We start from the raw sequence: 18,800 nt of genomic DNA on the forward strand, positions 1-18,800 counted from the left end.
AATAATAATAACGATTAGCATTTATAAGATGCCTACTGTATTCTAGACACTGTGCTAAGAACTTTACAAACATCATCTCATCTTTATCCTCACGATAATCCTGGGAGGTAGGCACAATTATTATCCTATTTTACAATTGAGGAAACGAGGCAGACAGAGGTTAAATGACTTGTCCAGGGTCACACATCTAGTAAGTATCTCAGGCTGGATTTGAACTCAAGTCTTCCTGACTCCAGGCCCAGTGTGCTATTTGCTGCTCCTATTTGTAACAATTTCAGAGAAATGACTGACTTGCATGTGTTCACAGAGCTAATGTGTGTCAGAGGTAGGATTTGAACCCAGATCTTCCTGGCTCTTAGGCCAAGTCTCTATTCAGTCAGATGAATCAAAGTCAAATATGTTTTTTCCCACGGGAACAATACTGTGGATTACATTCTTATCTGTGGGCTTGCTGCCTACCTTATATACATATATATATATATATATATGACTATAAACATATTCAATTATTTAGTCAACACCCAAAAGGCATCCAAAATTGGTTGAATGAATGAGCTATTAATGGCACAGCTATACATTGTATAATATGGAGCTCTATTAAGTACATAAAATAGATTTAATAGGGCAATGTAATAACCTCACAGACATTTATATTTAATATGGGAAGCAGAGTGCTGGGCTGGGATGAGCAGTGATGTCCAAGGGCTTATATTGAAATCCCAGCCCTGCTAGATCCTACCTATTTGACTTTGAGCAAATCCCTTCATCTCTCCAGGCCTCAGTTTCTTGATCTCTAAAAGAAAGGATTAGACTAGCTGATCTCACAGGTCTCTGCCAGCTCTAGATTTTTCCTGTGACCTCTGACAAGAGTGTCCTTCACCTTTCCCAACCCCATTTTAATTCTAGTGCCTTCCCTCTGTTAATTATTTCTTACTTATCCTCTGCTATTTATCTGAGCTTGTTTGTATCTATTTGTTTGTATGTTGTTTCCCCCATTCGATTATAAACTCCCTGAGGGCAGGGATTGTTTTTTGCCTCTTTTTGTATCCCCAGAGCTTAGCACAGTACTCGGCACATAGTAGGTGCTTAATAAATGCTTATTGACGGACTAAAGCCCTAGTCTGAAGGCTTATTGATCCTGAGTTCCTGAACGTCTTGCTTCAAGACTGGGGAGCACAGACTCTAGATTCTAGAACATCCTATCAAATTGGAAAGGCTTAGAGTACTGCCTTGATGATGAATGATACACATCTGTTGCCTGAAGACTAGTCTATCTAAGTACAAAGAAGCAAGAAAACGGGCCACCAAGGCATGAATTCATTCACCATGGACGCTCGTGAAACTGTCTACTAAGTAATTGCAATCTGCATTGGTGAAGGGAATAGCCACAGAGCCCATCGGTAATAAGAGAATCCCTAGCCCCCTTTAAGGCTCACCTCAAGCTGCAACTCCAACATGAGGCCTTTCCTGGTCCCCTCAGCTGCTAGTGCCTCTTCACCCCCAGAAATTACCTTTGTGTATACTTTGCATATCTTTACTTTTTATATATTATGTGATGTTCCTGCCAGTAAGAAGTTAATTCTTTGAGGTTGAAGGGGAGGGGAAGAGGGAAGCACCAGCTGGCGCTTCTTGGACTGGACTCTGCCATGCTCCCAGGAAAATTCCTTATCAGGACACTCATCATCTGGTGAGAGTGCATCAGCCGTGGTATTCACACTCCATAGGTATCCTTAGTACTCTCTGTGCCTCTGACTGGAGGGCTGCCAGGTAGAGCAATGAACTCTTCCCAAAGCCTCCATTGAAAGGGGGCTCCCGGACCAGCCTCTCTTCATCACCCACAAGTTTGCACTCCTTGGATCAGCCTCCACAGTGCCTCACCTTCCCTTCTTTCCCAGCCCCTTCTCCTTTTCAACTTCCTCTCACTTGTTGCATCCCCGTTAGATTGTAAACTCTTTGAAGGCAGGAGCTGTCTTCTCTTTCATATGTATATCCCCAGTGTTTAACACAGTGCCTGGCACATAGTAGGGTGCTTAGTAAATGTTTATTGACTGTTTCATTTGTCTTTGTAACCTCCAATGCCTAGTACAATGACTAGCACATAGTAGGTGCTTAATGTTTAGTGATCATTTGTAGTATTTTAAGACTTACAAATATTTTCCTTCTAATAAGTCCCCCATTTTATGGATAAGAAAATTAAAGCACTTGGTCAAGGTCCTACAGCTAGAAACATTTTGAATATGGGGTTCTTGTCTCCCAATCCAAAATACTCTTTCTAGTACACTAGGCTGTCCTTGTGAGTGCCATATTGTATTGACCTAAGTCCTTACCTTACTTCTTTGTTATTACTGTCTTTTTTTTTGCTGCTTTATTTATTTATGTATTTACCTACATTTACATATTTATTTATTTAAATATTCATTTATATTTTATATTTATTCACATATGTACTCACATATATTTATATATTCACTTGCATCCATACATTTATTATATGTTTACACAATCCACACATTTATTTGTTTATATATTTTTGTATTTATATTATATTATTTATATTTATATTATATATACACTATTTTATTTATATTTATATTATATTTACATCTTCACTTCTAAGTAAAGGTAAGGATGTAACACCATTAGTTAATGAGTCAATAATAATTTATTAACTGCTTACTATGTGCCAGGGACTGTGTTAAGCATAGGGGGTATAAAGAAAGGCAGAAATACGGTCCCTGTTCTCCAAGAGCTCGTATTGTAATGAGATAGACAACATACAAATAAGCACGTGTCTACACATTACCTTAGATTTATGGGAGGTAACCTTAGAGTAAGGCACTAGCCATGAAAGGGACCTAGAAAGGCTTCCTGCAGAAGATGGGGGTGTGGGGAAAGGGAGGGAAATAAACATTAATTTAGTATTTACTACGTGCCATACGTGCTAAATGCTTTAGAAATAGTATCCCGTTTAAGCCTCATAACTACCCTGGGGGGAGACGGGAGTAAGTGCTATTATTCCCATTTTATCGCTGAGGAAACTGAGGCAGACACAGGTTAAGTGACCTTCCCACGATCACGTGGCTAGTAAGTGTGTGAGTTTGGATTTGAACTCAGTTCTCCTGACTCCACACCTAGGGCTTCATCTGCTGAGATCAGTTTTGAAGGAGGCCAGGGCAACCCAGAAGAAGATCATTTCAGGGAGGGGGACCAGCCCATAAAAATAGCTAGGGTGGGGAGATGGCGTGCTCTGTGTGAGGAACAGCAACGAGGCCAGTGCTGCTGGATCACAGATTATGTGGAAGGGGGTGCAGATAGAAAGGGGCCGGGTTAGGAAGAGCTTTCGATGCCAACCAGAGGATTTTAATCTAATCAGAGGTATGGAATTCAGACAGGCTTCTTCGGAAGATTTTGCCAAATGGTGTGATGAGACTTTGAGCTTCTTAATTCATCTCTCTCTCCCTCCTCTCTCTCTCTCTCTCTCTCTCTCTCTCTCTCTCTCTCTCTCTCTCTCTCTCTCTCTCTCTTTTCTGGTTTTTATTTCTTGTCATAAGGGGCAGCTAGGTGGCATTACAGATACAATGCCAGGCTTGGAGTCAGAAAGATTCACCTTCCAAAGTTTAAATCTGACCTCAGACACGTACTAGCTGTATGACCTTGGGCAAGTCACTTAACCCTGTTTGCCTCAGTTTCTTCATCTGTAAAAGGAGCTGGAAAAGGAAATGGCAAACCAGTATCTGTGCCAAGGAAACCCCAAATGGGGTCATGAAGAATTGGACACAACTGAATGACAATTTCTTTTATAAATTTCTTTGTAATAAGGATAAGCATCATAAAGTAACCAGTTAACTCTTCTGCCCTGGACACATTTTTCTGCTTGAACTTCTTATGGTATATCTGTTTTTAAAATGCATGAACCTGCTCTTATCTACACTGATTCTTTCCCAGCCTTTTGGATCCCTTGCTCTATTTGTGTTAGAAATGTCAGAGAAAGCTGAGAGGTTTGACTTGAATGGTGGCCACATTCGAGGACACAGTTGAAAGACCAAATCCGCCCTATCAAAAGTCTTTCCCTCTCAGCTCCTGGCCTTGTATTTTGGAAGAGTGGACTGTGATCTTTGCCAGAACCTTTTCCTTCTACCAACCATTTAAAGCATTAAGCCTGAGGTGTGACCATAACATAATGAGACTTGTTTTAAAACAAATATATTGGAACTCTTGTAGTTCATCTCCTTCAAGGTAATCCCTATTTACTTTTTCCACTGATGGGGTCATTAATCAAAACCATGTGGTATCATGTATAAAGAACTACCCTTGATATCTAGGTCATGTGGTCTAACCCATCGTCAACCAAAAATCTAGTCTACTCCCCCTTCCCCCAACAAGGTGCCACCCAACATTTACTTGAAGATATCTACTGAGGACATAATCTACTACTTCCCAAGATGGCCCATTCCACTTCTAAATCTCAAATTATTAGGATTATTTTTCTTCTATCAATCTTATATCTGTCTCTCTGACATTTTTACCCATTCCTATTAGTGGAGCCAAGTGGAGTTAAGGAGAACAAATCTAAACTCTCTTTCCCATTAGAGCCCTTCAGATACTTGGAGATAGCTATCCTTTCCCTCCCATGCTTTGTCTTCCCTCCTCTTCTCCAAGCTAAACATCTCTAGTTGCTTCAGGTGATCCTGATTTGATGTACCCTCTAGGACAGTCCTAGAGTCTAGGTCTTTATCATCCTGGTTTTTCTTCATTAAGATACAAGGAAGGGTCACCAGGTATTAGTTGATCTATTCTTTCTTGTCCTTTCTATTGTTATTCAATTGTTCAGTTATGGCCATCTCTTCATGACCCTGTGGACCTGTCCATGGAGTTTTCTTGGCAAGGATACTGGAGTGGTTTGCTATTTCCTTCTCCAGCTCATTTTACAGATGAAGAAACTGAGGCAAGCAGGGTTAAGTGACTTGCCCAGGGTCACACAGTTAGTAAGTGTCTGAGGCTGGATTTGAACTCAGGTCTTCCTGACTCCAGCCTAGGCACTCTATCCATTGCACTACTTAGCTGCCTATTGCTGTCTTTTCCAGCTCTTCATAAGAAGGACATGATCAATCGCCTTTTTTGGTTCTAGTAATTTAAGCATGTAGTCTTAGGGCTTAGGTGGGAGTTAAGCCAAACTGTAACCGATATGATTCATTCCTCTTATCCTTCATCCAGACAGCCTAATGCATATCTTGTCAATGATATCTGAAGTCTAGTTTTGCAAGGCTTTAATGGAGAAAGCACAAATCAACATCCAGAAACCTGTCTTTTTTTTTAATGAGTTTCAAATACACCGTAACACCAAGTCAAAAGAAATATTAGAATTCAAAACTTGACGACGGTGCCCTTCAGCTCCCTTGCTTGGCTCTGGTCTACAAGGGCATATTTCCATTTTACTGCAAATTGAGTATAAGCAGTTTTACAGACTAGCTGGCAATCTATCTAGAATGCTTTCTTGTTACAAGCCTCCTCGGGTGTGTTCTGAATGAACTTGGGCATTCAGGGGCACAGGCATTTTAAAATACAATTCTAGGGCACGGAGGTGGCAAAATGGATAGAGCACTAGGCCTGGAGTCAGAAAGACCTGAGTTCCAATCCAACCTCAGACACTAGCCATGTGACCATGGGCAAGTCACTTAACCCTGTTTGCCTCAGTTTCCTCACTTGTAAAATGAGCTGGAGAAGGAAGTGGCAAACCACTGCAGTATCTTTGCCAAGAAAATTCCAAAAGGGGTTGGACAAAGAGTCAGACACAACTTAAACAACTGAACAACAGCAAGGTGGATGGGCGTAGCTGTCCCTCTCTGCAATGGGCGATGGCTCTTCCTCACTTGGTGGTTCCCTATATTAGTGAAATCCAAGCCTCAAGCCTTTTCTTTTTGTTTGGTTACTTTATGAATTTACCTTTTTTTCCCCCTTATTCCAGGATCAGATCTTCATGGAGAACATAGGTGCAGTTAAGCAGCTCTGTAAACTAACAAATAACCTCGAGGAAAGGATTGAAGAGCTAGAAATCTGGAGCAAAAAGCTGGCCAGGTTAAAGCGTCTTAGCAGCATGAACTCCACAGCCAGTGGAGGGAGTTCGCTCAGGTATCTTAGGGCTGGGGTAGGAAGACCAATCCCTTATGCTCATATCGGGGGTTCTGATTCCAAGGGGTGTTATGTTGCTACAGGGGGTGGGAAGGATGGGGGATTGACAAAGAATAGCAACACAGTAAAGTGGAATTAAGGCAACACGGTGGCATAGTGGACTGGGCCTGCAGTCAGGAAGACCTGAGTTCAAATCTGGCCTCACATATTCACTAGCCACGTGACCCTAGACAAGTCACTTCACTCTGTTTGCCTCAATTTCCTCATCTGTAAAGTGAGCTGAGAAGGAAAGGGCAAACCACTCCAGTATCTTTGCCCAAAAAACCCTCAGCTGGAGTTGGATACAACTGAAACTCTTGAACAACAGTGGAATGCTTGTTGAACACAGAGTCATATGACTTGAGTGAGAATCCCAGCTCTAATATTTAGTACTAGAAGTGCAGGAGCGGGGAGGGAGGGAAAAAGGAATAAGCATTTATAATCCACCTACTATGTGCTGGACACTTTACAAATTTCATCTTATTTGATCCTCATAACAAGGCGCTATTATTATCCCCATTTTACGGTTGAGGAAACTGAGGCAAACACAGGTCGAGTGACTTGCCCAGGGACACACAGCGAGCATGTGTCCGAGGCTATATTTGAACTCAGGTCTTCCTGACTCCAGGTCCAATACTCTTTCCACAACAATCCAGATTGGTAGTAAGGAGACTGCCAGGGAAGGGAAACTAGAGAGGGAAGACAATATGGTCAAGGACTCCAGGCCCACTTGTACCTCGTTGTCTCAGTTCTCTCTGAGCTGAAGGCAGTTCTGTAAGGCATGAGCTCTTATCTTGGAGTTTGAGAACTTAAAATTTTTTTTTTGAAAACTTCTTTCAATATAATTTTGTTTAGTTGTTTCAGTCATGTCTGACTCTTTGTGACCCTATTTGGGATTTTCTCAGTAGAGAAACTGGGATAGTTTGCCATTTCCTTCTCCAGCTCATTTTATAGATGAGGAAACTGAGGCAAACAGAGTTAAGTGACTTGCCCAGGGTCACACAGCTAGTAAATGTCTGAGCCCAGATTTGAACTCAGGAAGATGAGTCTTCCTCACTCCAGGCCTGGCACTCTACCCACTATGCTACCTGACATAATTAGTTTCCTTTATAATTCTGAGAACTTTATTTCATGCATTTAAAAACATTATTCTGAGAAGGGGAGTCCATGGATTTCACCATCTGCCAAAGGGATCCATGACCCAAAAAAGATTAAGAACCCGTGCTTTAGGTCTTAGCTATTAAGACACAAGCAATCATAGCTTCTGGAGATATTGATGTGACCTTATGCAACACATGATATAACCATTTTCACTAACTGACTTTTAAGAAGTGGTGATTGCTGACATGAGGCAGAGCAGCCATGACACGATGTGGGGCAGAGGGTGACTTCTTTAGTTATTCTGCAATGGCTGTTTCTGTATATATATAATATATATATATATATATAATATATATATATATATATATATATATATATATATGTATATATATATAAATATCTATATATTTAGAAAACTCACATAGAGCTCAATTCTGCAAGGGGAGACTTTGCTTTACAGATTCAGGTGGTGAGTATACATTTCCCCATTATCTGACTCTGGAAGAAATGAAAGGCAAGGTTGAACAGCATTCACTTATTCCTACCCAAATCTCCTTCCATGAAAAACAGCCTTTAATTCTCCGGACTTCTCTAAATTGACTTAGAGATGAAGTCTGTCTCTGAGTCACTAGAAAGTCAGAGTAACAGCTTAGGCGGGGGCCAAGAGGCAACATGGGATATTGGATGGGATACTGGGCCTGGCCTCAGGAAGATCAGGGCATCAATCCTGCCTCAGTTTTTCCTAGCAGTATGATTCCAGGCAAGTCACTTACCTTCTCTGGGTTTCAGTTTCCTCATCTGTAAAATGGAAGTAATACTCCATACCCTTCAAGGTACTTGAAAAGATTAAATGAGATAATATATAAACTCTTTTATAAACCTTACGTTGCTATCAAAGGTAGATACAGTTGTTTACACTATCAACAATGCTAACAGCTGGCATTTATATAATGCTTAAAGGTTTTCAAAGCACTTAAAAATGTTATCTCATTTTATCCTCACAACAACCCTGGGAGGTAGGTGCTATTATTATCACCATTTTACAGATAAAGAAACTGAGGCAGATAGAGGTTACGTGACTTGTTGGGGTTATTCAACAAGTGTCAAAGGCCAGATTTGAACTCGAGTCTTTGTGACTCCAGGTCTAAGATTTTATCCACTTCCAGAAGTATTTGAATAGTAAAGAGTCTTTTCTTTTTCAGCAAATTTAGCCCAACTGTGGGTACTTCTGTGAGGAGAAGGGCTCCTACTAAAACCAACAAGGTAAGTAGAGTTAAAGGAATGATGAATCTATGTGTTCATGTGTTGTAAAAAATCATTTCAGAGAGCATGAAAAAGTAAAAATTTATTTGATTTGGATGACGAGGTTTTCTCCTCCCTTCCTCATCTTGATGACCCAGTTCAACTCTATACTATTCTCCACTCTCAAGTCCTTTACTCTCTTTGTTGTTCAGTTGTTCAATTGTGTCTGACTTTTATCAAGTCAAGGAAACCATTAAGGAGTCTATCACAATAACAAAATCTATAGGAGATACAGGAAAGAAAGATCACTTCTAGCTGGGCTGAACCTCTCTGATGAGAAGGATTCAAGGAAGAGCTGGGGTCTTGAAGTACAAATAGCTCTTATAGAAAGAGGTATCAGGAAAAGGCATTTCCAGTGGCAGGCATGGCATGAGCAAAGACAGGAGATCATCAACGTGTTTGGGGAATAAAAGCTGATTGTTAGACTGGAGTGCAAAGTATGTGTAGGAGAATATAAGGAGTGGTTAGAAAGGTTGATTGGTTCCAAAAGACCTTGAGTGCCAGACTGTAAAGTTTGGACTTTATTCATTAGGTAATAGGTAACCATTGACTTTGGGTTTTTTTTTTCAGGGAAATTTTTGTTGTTGTTCAGTCATTTCAGTCATGTCTTACTCTTTGTGACCCCATTTGGGGTTTTCTTGGCAAAGATATTGAAGTAGTTTGCCATTTCCTTCTACAGCTCACTTTATAGATGAGGAAACTGAGGCAAACAGGGTAAAGTGATTTGTCCAGGGTCACACAGCTAGTAAGTGTATGAAGTTAATTTGAACTCAAGTCTTCCAGACACCAGGCCTGGCTCTCTATCCACTGTGCCACGTAGCTGCCTGGGAAATGACATAATAAAATGACAGTGAAATTGCAAGGAAATAACATGATAAAAATCTGTGCTTTGAAAAATGAATCTGAACTATGTAACAGATTGGAGAGGGAAGAGATTAGACATAAGGGACTACTCAGGAGGCTACTGCAGTTGTCCCAGTAAGATCTAGCAAGAGCCTGAGCTAGGATGGCAGCAGTGGCAAAGGGAACAAAGGAAGGGATGGATGGCAGTGAAAAGGGCATGAAAGAATGCGCAGGACTTGGCCTTTGAGGAGTTACGGATACTGAGGAAAGGTAAGAAGCAAAGGTGCCGCTGAGGTTTTGAAACTGGGCATCTAAGAAGGATGATGGGGGCATTAACCAAAGAAGAATAGTGAAATGAGCATTGGCTCTAGTCTGAGGACTTGGGTTGGAACCCTGTTTCCAAGGCCTACAACTTGTGTGATCTTAGACAAGCCACTTAGCTTTCCTAGGTCCCAGTCTTCTCATTTGTTAAATGAGAGGGTTGGAGCACATGATCTCCGAGGTCCCTTCTAGCCCCAGTTTTATGATCCTACAAAAATAAGGGAGGTGGGGATGAGGAAGCGATTTGGGAAAGAAGGCGATGAGTTTGGTTTCGGATGTGTTTCTACGGTGTCAGTGAAATGTGAGCCTGAAATTTAGAAATCCCTGGATCATGTAATCCCAGAGTGTGAGGAGACCTCAGAGGCAAAAAATACCTGGAACAAATGCCCTCTACAATAGCCCCAGTAAGAAATACAGTTTCTTATTATGATTCAAATATATATGGTTCAGATTTTGATAGATGTGAAATTTGAAGGACAGAGAGTTTAAATGACTTGGCTCAAGATCCCATAGGGGTCACAAATGATGTTCAAACTTGGTCTTCTCATGGCAAATCTAGGGTTATTTCCTCTAATGAGAATGCCCTTAACAGATTGGTGCTGGAAATCTAAACTTGGAAGACATCTGTGTAGAGTGGATAGTTGACTCCATGATAGTCAATGACATCTTCAAAAGAGAGAGTCAGTTTTTATCAGGAAATTTTCTTGTGTGTTAGAGAGATAACCTGTGGAATTGAGTCACCTTGGTGCTCTTGGAAGGCACCACTCATTCACCTATGTGGCAGACTACTGTTTTCTTATCCTTTGGTTCTGGTACCAGTATAGCCTAACTTTTGCTGTCAGAACCAGTAGCAGGTGCTTAATCTTTATAAAAAAGGATGTGGAGGATCAAAGGCCTGCCAACTTTTACCCGTTGGGATTCAACTATGGCTACCAGCTCTACTTATGTCTGACTCAATTAATCTTCATTCAGACACAGCCCTGAGGATCCTCATACATTTTTGAAGACAATTGTGTTAGCCATTTTCTTGCTTTTTTGACTCTCTTTGAACTGATGGTCATTCCCTTAAGTCAGGAAACTAGAAAAGGAAATTCAACCTTGATTTAATTTTCTTCCATTTCTCTCTCCACCCTTGCTACCGTGATACTAAAAGGATATTATCTCCCATACCTTCCAGAGAAGACAAGTATGTCACTGTCCCCTTTAAGCACTCCAGTCCAGCCAAACCAGCCTTTCTGCTCTTTCTTATATATGACATTCTATCTCTCATCTTGATCCCATTGCGTAGACTTCTGCCCTTCATTCCTGGAACACACTCCTTCCTCTTCTCTGCCTCTTACAATCGATAATTTCCTTCAAAGCTCAACTTGCATGTCATTTTCTACATAAAGTCTTTCCAAATTACCCTGCTGTTAGTACCTCCCCCTCAAAAAATTATTTAATTTATATTTAATAAATTTAATTTATTTATGTATTTAATTTAATTTAATGTATTTAATAAATGCTTAAACGTGTTGTTTTCCCCCATGCTATGTAAGCAACTTGAGGCAAGAGCCATTTCATTTTTGTGGTTACATCTTAGCTCCTAACATGGCACCTGACGTTTAGATGACAGTTTGCTTGCTTATAAAGGGCAGAAACCCCTCCATCCATTCAATCTCCTGAATTCTCCACTGATTTAGAATCAAGGATGGTGGGGGGAAAAACTGGATCTTCATGTAAATGGAATAAGTAGATATTTGTTTGTTGTATCAGGGTCTCAAGTATCCAAATCTTTCTCCAACTGAATACTATTGTGTCTGAAACCTCACCATTAGAGAATCTTTTCATTGGATCTAGCAGATATTTTGTTTTTCAAGAATTCTCTATTTTAATCTGTTAAGCAGTGAATGTTAAAATGAATGCCCCATAATTGATTGCAGATATGAGAGCTCAGAAGAGAGCTCACTGGCCTTGGACAGTCTAGGAAGACTCTGTGAGGTAGTGGGGCTTGAGTCCAAAAGTTTCCAAGCCTACCCCACCCTTCTGTCTCTCAGTAAATGATTTCATCTTTTACTTTAATGAGACTGAGACCATTCATTGTTTTCCTTCCTCCACAGTTCCAAAGCTGTCTGTGTCTTAACTCATTTTTCATCTAGTTTTGAAGAATGGGGTAGCCTTCCTACTTGCCAAGACTAACTCCTCCACTTATTTCCTTGATTATCTGTCTTCTCATTCCCTACTGAGTCTTGTTCCAGTCCTCATCCATCCAATCCCTTTCCCTACTTCCTCCTCCTCTCATTGAATATTTACTCTTCCTCTCCCCCGACTACAAATATGCTCAGCTTTCCCATTATGAGAAATGATAGGAAAGACTTAACTCTTCCACCGTCTTAAACCATTGTCTTCTTGTCTCCATTCAACTGCTGCCTCCACTTCCTTGCCACCATTCACTCCTTATCCTGATGAAATCTTATTTCTGAGTCTCTATGGTTTTGCTTCCAAGTCACTCATTACTTCTTAATTGCCAAATCCAGTGATCTTTTCTCTTGCCTTTTCTTGCCTTTTTTTGCAGCATTTGATACTATTGACCATTCTTTTCTCCATAGCCTTGCTCCTTGGTTGCTGGAATTTGACTCTTCCTTGGTTCTTCTCCTCCCTTTCTGATCACTCATCGGTCTCCTTCCCTGATTCCTCTACTGCCTCTCACCCTTTAAGTATGGGCAGGTCTGCAAAAGCTCTATTCTTGGCCCTTTTTACATCTCACTTAAGTCTCTCTGAGTTGGAAATCACATCCACTCCCATGGCGTCTATAGAGATGATTCCCACATCCGCAGGGTGGCACAATGATTATGATGGATTTGCATCAGAAATACCCATGTTCAGATCCTACCTGTGACACTTACTGGCTAAATGGCCAGGGGCAGATCATCCACCCTCCTCACTTATAAAATAGGAGTAATATACATAAAATAGTAACAATCAACAGCCAACCGATGGACCAACTAATCAGTCAATAAACATTAATTAAGCACCTACTATGTGCTAGGCACAGTATAAAGTGCTGGAGATAAAAAACAAAACAAAAGACAGCCCTTTCCTTCAAGGAGCTTACAGTCTAATGGATCATGACTTGGAATCAAACATTTCCACTTCATGTCAATCAACCAACAAACAGTGAGTGGCTTCCTATATGGCTGACACCGTGCTGAACACCAAGCAGACAAATCTAAAAAGCAAAAGCAGACTCTGCCCTCAAGGAGCTTACATTCTAACGTGGATGACAACATCTCTAAATTGCAGAATTGTGTCATTCTTCAATGATTCCCTTTTGCTAAGGATTTTCTTCTTAAGCAATTTTTTTTTGTAGCTTTATTTTTCAGGAATAAACAGGCATGTCCCAACTGGATTTTCCAGATCTTGGTTATTACTCTGATTGCTATCATGGTATTCTGGTAAGAAAACTCCCTCTCTATCATTATTCTTTTTCCACCCTGTCCCTTCTTCTCTCCTCCAGAAACCACTTGAGCGAGAGTTTGATTTTCTGTATTCCCTGGATTGTTTTTTAGGGTAGGTGAGAGAACCCTGTTGAAGCATATATTGAAGGGGGAAAAAAACAGTTGCTTCAGTCCTTAAATGTTGTGTTTCAGGCCTTCTCAAATACACACAGTATCAATGAACAAATACATGAATGCCTATTATATGGCCAGCACCATACAAGGTATTGAGTACGCTTCATTACATGTGCATCAGTATCAAACTTATAGGCAATTCCAAAAATTGTGTAGACGCATAAATATTTTACTAATCTTCAATATTTAATTATAACTAACATTTATATGGGGTAGCTAGGTGGCTTAGTGGGCAGAGTGCAGGGCCTAGAGTCAGGAAGACCTGGGTTCAAATCTGGCCTCAGACACTTACTAGTTGTGTGACTCTGGACAAGTCACTTGACCTCTGTTTGTCTTGATGCCCTGGGGAAGGAAATGGCAAACCACTCCAGTATCTTTGCCAAGAAAAGCTGCTTGTCAGTATGTTCCATGGGATCATGAAGAGTCAGACACTACTGAGCAACACTTATATAGCAGTTACTGTGTGCTAGGTACTGTGCTATCCTCGCAACAACTCTGGGAGGTTATTATTGTCATCATCATCATCATCTTAGTTTTACAGGGAACTGAGGTTAAGTGACTTGCCCAGGGTTACACAGGTGTCTGAGAGACTAGATTTGAACTCAGGTCTTCTCTAGTCGAGGCCCAGAGCTTTAGTCACCACGCCACCTAGGACAGATATGGCTTATGTAGGCATAGTTTTAAAAAGTTGTCCTTAGAACTCAAGAGTAATGTCTTGTACAGTAGTGGAGACCCATTTTTCCCATTAGTTTCATCCTTTTAGTGTAGTACTGCCTGATTTTGTTAATTGATTTTACAGAACAGTAGCGAAGTATAGGAGAAAAGGAATGGGTTAGTTGCAAACTAATGACATTACTCTTTGTATTTTTGATGTTGTTAATGGTAATCACTTGCATTGTTTGCCATGACCCAAGATGACTTTTGCACCAACGGAGTACCATAAGACACATCCTACAGGAAAAGGAAGAGGGTGGGCATGTCGTAAGCTAGGGGATAACAAATAGATAAATTGAGTTGGTGGCCACAGGGCATTAAAAAACAGACATGACTTGGCCAGAAAGAGAAGGCATGGATGGGTGGTGATCGCCACTAGAGAGAAAACCCAGGTTCAGTTAAAGAATTATTGACTGATAAATCCTTCCAGGTGGCAGACATCATGTGAGGTGTTGGGGATAGAGCAACAAAATAAATAGTCGCTGCCCTCAAGAAGCTTATGTTGTTTGGGGGAAAAGAATACATACGCAGATGTTGTTTAGTTGTGTCCAACTCTCTGTGACCCCATTTGGAGTTTTCTTGGCAAAGATACTAGAGTGGTTTGCCATTTCCTTCTCCAGCTCATTTTACGGGTGAGGAAACTGAGGCAGATAGGGTTAAGTGACTTGCCCAGGGTCACATAGCTAGTAAGTGTGTGAGGCTAGATTTGAACTCACTAAGATGAGTCTTCCTGATTCCAGGGCTGGTACTCTATCCACTGTACCACCTAGCCACCCTATGTACATGCAGATATACAAAAATGTATGCACAGCACATACAAAGTCGTTTGAGGGAGGCAGACTTTTCATTATGAAAGTTAACATTGTGTAGTGGAGAGCGTGCTGGATTTGGAGTCAAAGAACCTGGGTTCAAATCTCAGTTTGCCTTCTCACCTACCATCTCTGGGCCTCAGTTTTCTCATCTGCAAAATGTGGGGATTTGACGTCCTTTCCAGCTCTAAACCTATAATACTATGAACCAGTCATTATTCTTGTTAAATAGATGTTATATTGGTTTCAATGGCTGCTGAAGAATGGAAAGTGATATCAGAACCTTAGACATCCTCGTGTCCTGAGGCAAATTTCCAGGTGCCCCATCCTAGTTATGGCTCTGGTCAGAATATTTAACCACCTGTTTTGTCAGAGGCAGCAGCAGCAGCCAGCCCTCTCTCGAATGCTCAGAAAGAAAAGTCTCCTGAGTGTGACCCTTTATACAGTTCGTCCTTAGCAAATCAAATGTGTATGACATGCCTTGTGTCAAATTGCTAAATAATTCTTCTTTTCCCTCTTTTTCCCCAGTGCCTTGACGATAGTCTGTCTTTATATACTTAGTTTACGAGATCGAGACCGGAACCAAAATCTTATTTCTGGGTAAGGAATTCCATTCCTGTTGCTCTTGGGTGATTAGCTGATTCATTGCCTTTGACCATTAAATGTTGTGTTCTTTTTTAGCAATGTAACGAGCTCTCTGCCGTCAGTCTTCCCTCCATTTACCACGCCAGCAGGTATTGTCCTCTACTGCAGGTATTCATTGTTTCAGCCTTCATTGTGGACAACTCAAAGCAGCCTTTCTGGTTAATCTTGGTGTCTTTTCTTCCCTCATCCCCTACCCCCTCTTCTGCAGCACCAAATTCATCTCTCACAACTCCCAAGCCCTTCTTCCTGGATCTCGAAGTCACTTTCTGTGAGATATTGCCTTGTTGTAATACTTATTGTTGTCCTCTGAATGAGGCCAAAAGAGCCCTAAGAAGTTCTATGGGAAAGAAGATTAAGAGGGAGAAGAATATAGACGTTGATCAGTGGCAGTCTCCAGGTAAGGGGCGTTCAGAGAGAAAAGCCTAAGGTTTCTCACATCATTTTATTCTTGCCAAATATCAGTTGGGCGGTTGATGATTTAAGACCCAGGCTGGTGCCCCTGATATGTCAAGTCTTTAGAAAGGACCCCACCTTGGCAGCTAGGCTCAGTGATGGAAGGCTGGACTCGGAGTTGGGAAGACCTGATTTTGGAAACTTAATGGTTAATGACTTAACATTTCCCAGCCTCAGTTTTCTCATCTGTAACATGGAGATAATAATAGCATGTACCTCATAGGTAGGGTTACTGTGCTTTTCAAATTTTAAAGTATTTTCTAAATGCTAGATAATGGTAGCAGTGGCAGAAAAGTAGTAGTAGTAGTGATAGAGGAATAGTAGTAGTAAAAGAGTAGCATATAGTAGTAGTAGTAGTAGTAGTAGTAGTAGTAGTAGTAGAAGAAGAAGAGGAGGAGGAGTAGCAGAAAATTAGAAGTAGTAATAGAGGAATAGAAGTAGTAGTGGTGGTGGTGGTGGTGGTGGTAGAGGGATAGTAATAGTAGAAGAGCAGTAGTAATAGTAGTAGAAGAATAGTAGTAGCAGAAGAATAATAGTAGTAGTAGAGGAATAGTAATAGTAGAAAAGTAGTAGTATTAGTAGTAGAGGAAGAGGAGAGAAATAGTAATAGAAGAGTAGTAGTAGTAGTAGTAGCAATAGTAGTAGTAGTAGAGAGATAGTAGTAGAAGAGTAGTAGTAGTGAGGGGAGGTGCATACCAGGCAAAACTGGGAAGCAGGTAAACTTTTTCTTTGGGGCTTTCACCCTGCGTTTCATCATCCTTTCCTCCCCATTTCAGTACCTTTCTCTCAACCCTACCTCTCAGATCTGTGGCTGTTTTAGGGTTCCTTATGTCAGGAAGAGAGAGAAGTCAAAAATGTGTGGGTGGGAATTAGTTCAATGTGTTGGCCTTCTGTGGAGTATTTACTTTAGAAAAAAGAAATCCTTCAAAGGGATCAATGAAAAGAATGAATCCCTAGTAGTGGAATTTGAAACATCAGTGGCAGGAAGGCTAAATGGGGAGACAGTTTTGGGGAAGCTGGGCCTTGCTAGAGAAGCATCCCTGAAGTCATACCCTATAAGGCCAGTCCCAACGGTCAAGTGCCTCTCAGATAAACAGAACATTTTTCTAGTTTGTAATTCTTCCTATTAAGACACTCGGTCCCACTTCCAAGCTGTTACGAAGGTTGCCAATTCTGTTGCTTTGCTATCTCTCACATCCAATCCCTTCTCCCTGCTGACGCAGCCATGACTCTAGTTCTGAGCACTTAAAAATCTTTACTTTCATTTCTGCTGTACAATACCTAGAAATATGCAATCGATTAGGATAGTAGTTCTGTCCTTAATGGGACAGAGCCAAAAGCTAGCAGTTACCTTTTCCTTGAGGAGTGCCTGGACTTTGGGGTAGGCACAGGTGTGCTGCTGAAGCGACTCTTCCCCTGTTCAAAGTGATTCTAGAATCTACAGAATGTCAGGGTCCTGTGACCACTGATGGAGGCACTCCCGAGAGAATAGTGAAAGGCTCAGAAGATATTGTCAAGGACACAGCTGACAGTGACCTCGTGCCACAGTATCATCCCCTTTCTGGCCTAGCATCATCCCTACCCAGGCTTGTGCTGTATTCAGTCGTCAAGAACTCCATTTGCTTACAGCATAGCCCAATGCAGGAGGTTAGCCCCTGCTTATTTTTTTTGGAGATCAACTAAAATCCCACCTTTTACAACAGACTTTTCCTGGTCTTCTCTCTCTCCCTTTGATGCCTTCCTCCTGAAATTATCTCCTATTTACTCTTTCTATATCTTGTATGAACACAGCTGTTTGCATGATGTCTCCCTCATAAAAGGTTGAGCTCCTTATAATAGCTAACGTTTATAGAGCACCTATTATGATCCAGGCACTTTACTAAGCACTTTGCAATTATTATATTATTTGGTCTTGACAACAACCCTGGGAGGTAGATACTATTATTATCCCCTTTTTACAGGTAAAGAAACGGAAGCAGATAGAGGTTAAGTGACTTGTCCAGGGTCATGTAGCTAATAAGTATCTGAAGCTGGATTTGAACTCTGATCTTCCTCCCTCCAGGCCCAGTACTATGTCCACTTATCACTGCCCTGCCTAGCTGTTTGATGACAGGGACCCTGGTTTTTTTTCCTTTCTCTGTATCCCTGGCACTTAGCACAGTGCCTGGCACACAGTAAGTGCTTAATAAATGCTTGATGACTACCCTAGTGGGAAATGTACAATGGGGGAGGGCACAAATAGAGAGACATATGGCAGGGCATCCAGGGACCTGGACTTCCCCTTCTCTGCCACAAAGAAGTCCCAGCTGGTTCTCTGCTCACCCTTCTTTCAACACACTCAGATCTACAAATTGTTATATAAAGGGTCTATTTAGTGAGTCCTGGCTTAGGGGCCTGGATAGATTCTATTTAATTTATAGCCTCAGAGGCAGTGGAGTATAGTGGTTAGGAATCCAGCCTTTGAGTCTGGAAGATGTGGGTTCAGAGTCTACTTCTTGTACATACTTGGAGGTGTGACCTTGGGCAAATCGTTTAACCTTTAAGTGTCTTTGGCAATTTTTTAAGATTATAAATTGCAAAGCAGCAGCTGATCTTCCTTAGTAGCACTAGAATGCCCTGCACAAATGAAATGATAGTTCCAGATTTAAATACACACACACACACATACAGAGTCACATGCATTCACAGGCACACCCAAAACAACAAAAGAAGGCAGTCTCAGAGTAGGAGGGAGGAGGGTGCCTTCATTATGATGTCTGGCAGCAACTGCTATTTTTGCATTTAGAGCTCAACCACCCTGCCTCCTGGATTATGGGAACCCAGAGGGATTCTC

General features: G+C 41.2%; 1 protein-coding gene across 1 annotated transcript in view; it reads left to right on the plus strand.

Annotated features, from left to right (window-relative positions):
• MYRFL (myelin regulatory factor like) overlaps positions 1–18,800 on the plus strand; it is a 137,079-nt gene that overhangs the window by 77,716 nt on the left and 40,563 nt on the right. Inside the window, exons 14-19 of the mRNA XM_078150345.1 lie at positions 5,966–6,129; positions 8,472–8,536; positions 13,085–13,169; positions 15,398–15,469; positions 15,551–15,603; positions 15,723–15,911. Of these exons, the coding sequence (XP_078006471.1) occupies positions 5,966–6,129; positions 8,472–8,536; positions 13,085–13,169; positions 15,398–15,469; positions 15,551–15,603; positions 15,723–15,911 (628 nt within the window). The remainder of the gene's footprint in view (positions 1–5,965; positions 6,130–8,471; positions 8,537–13,084; positions 13,170–15,397; positions 15,470–15,550; positions 15,604–15,722; positions 15,912–18,800) is intronic.

Source organism: Phascolarctos cinereus, unplaced genomic scaffold (assembly GCF_003287225.1).
Source record: "Phascolarctos cinereus isolate Bilbo 61053 unplaced genomic scaffold, phaCin_HiC Scaffold_1;HRSCAF=81, whole genome shotgun sequence".
Lineage (NCBI taxonomy): Eukaryota > Metazoa > Chordata > Mammalia > Diprotodontia > Phascolarctidae > Phascolarctos > Phascolarctos cinereus.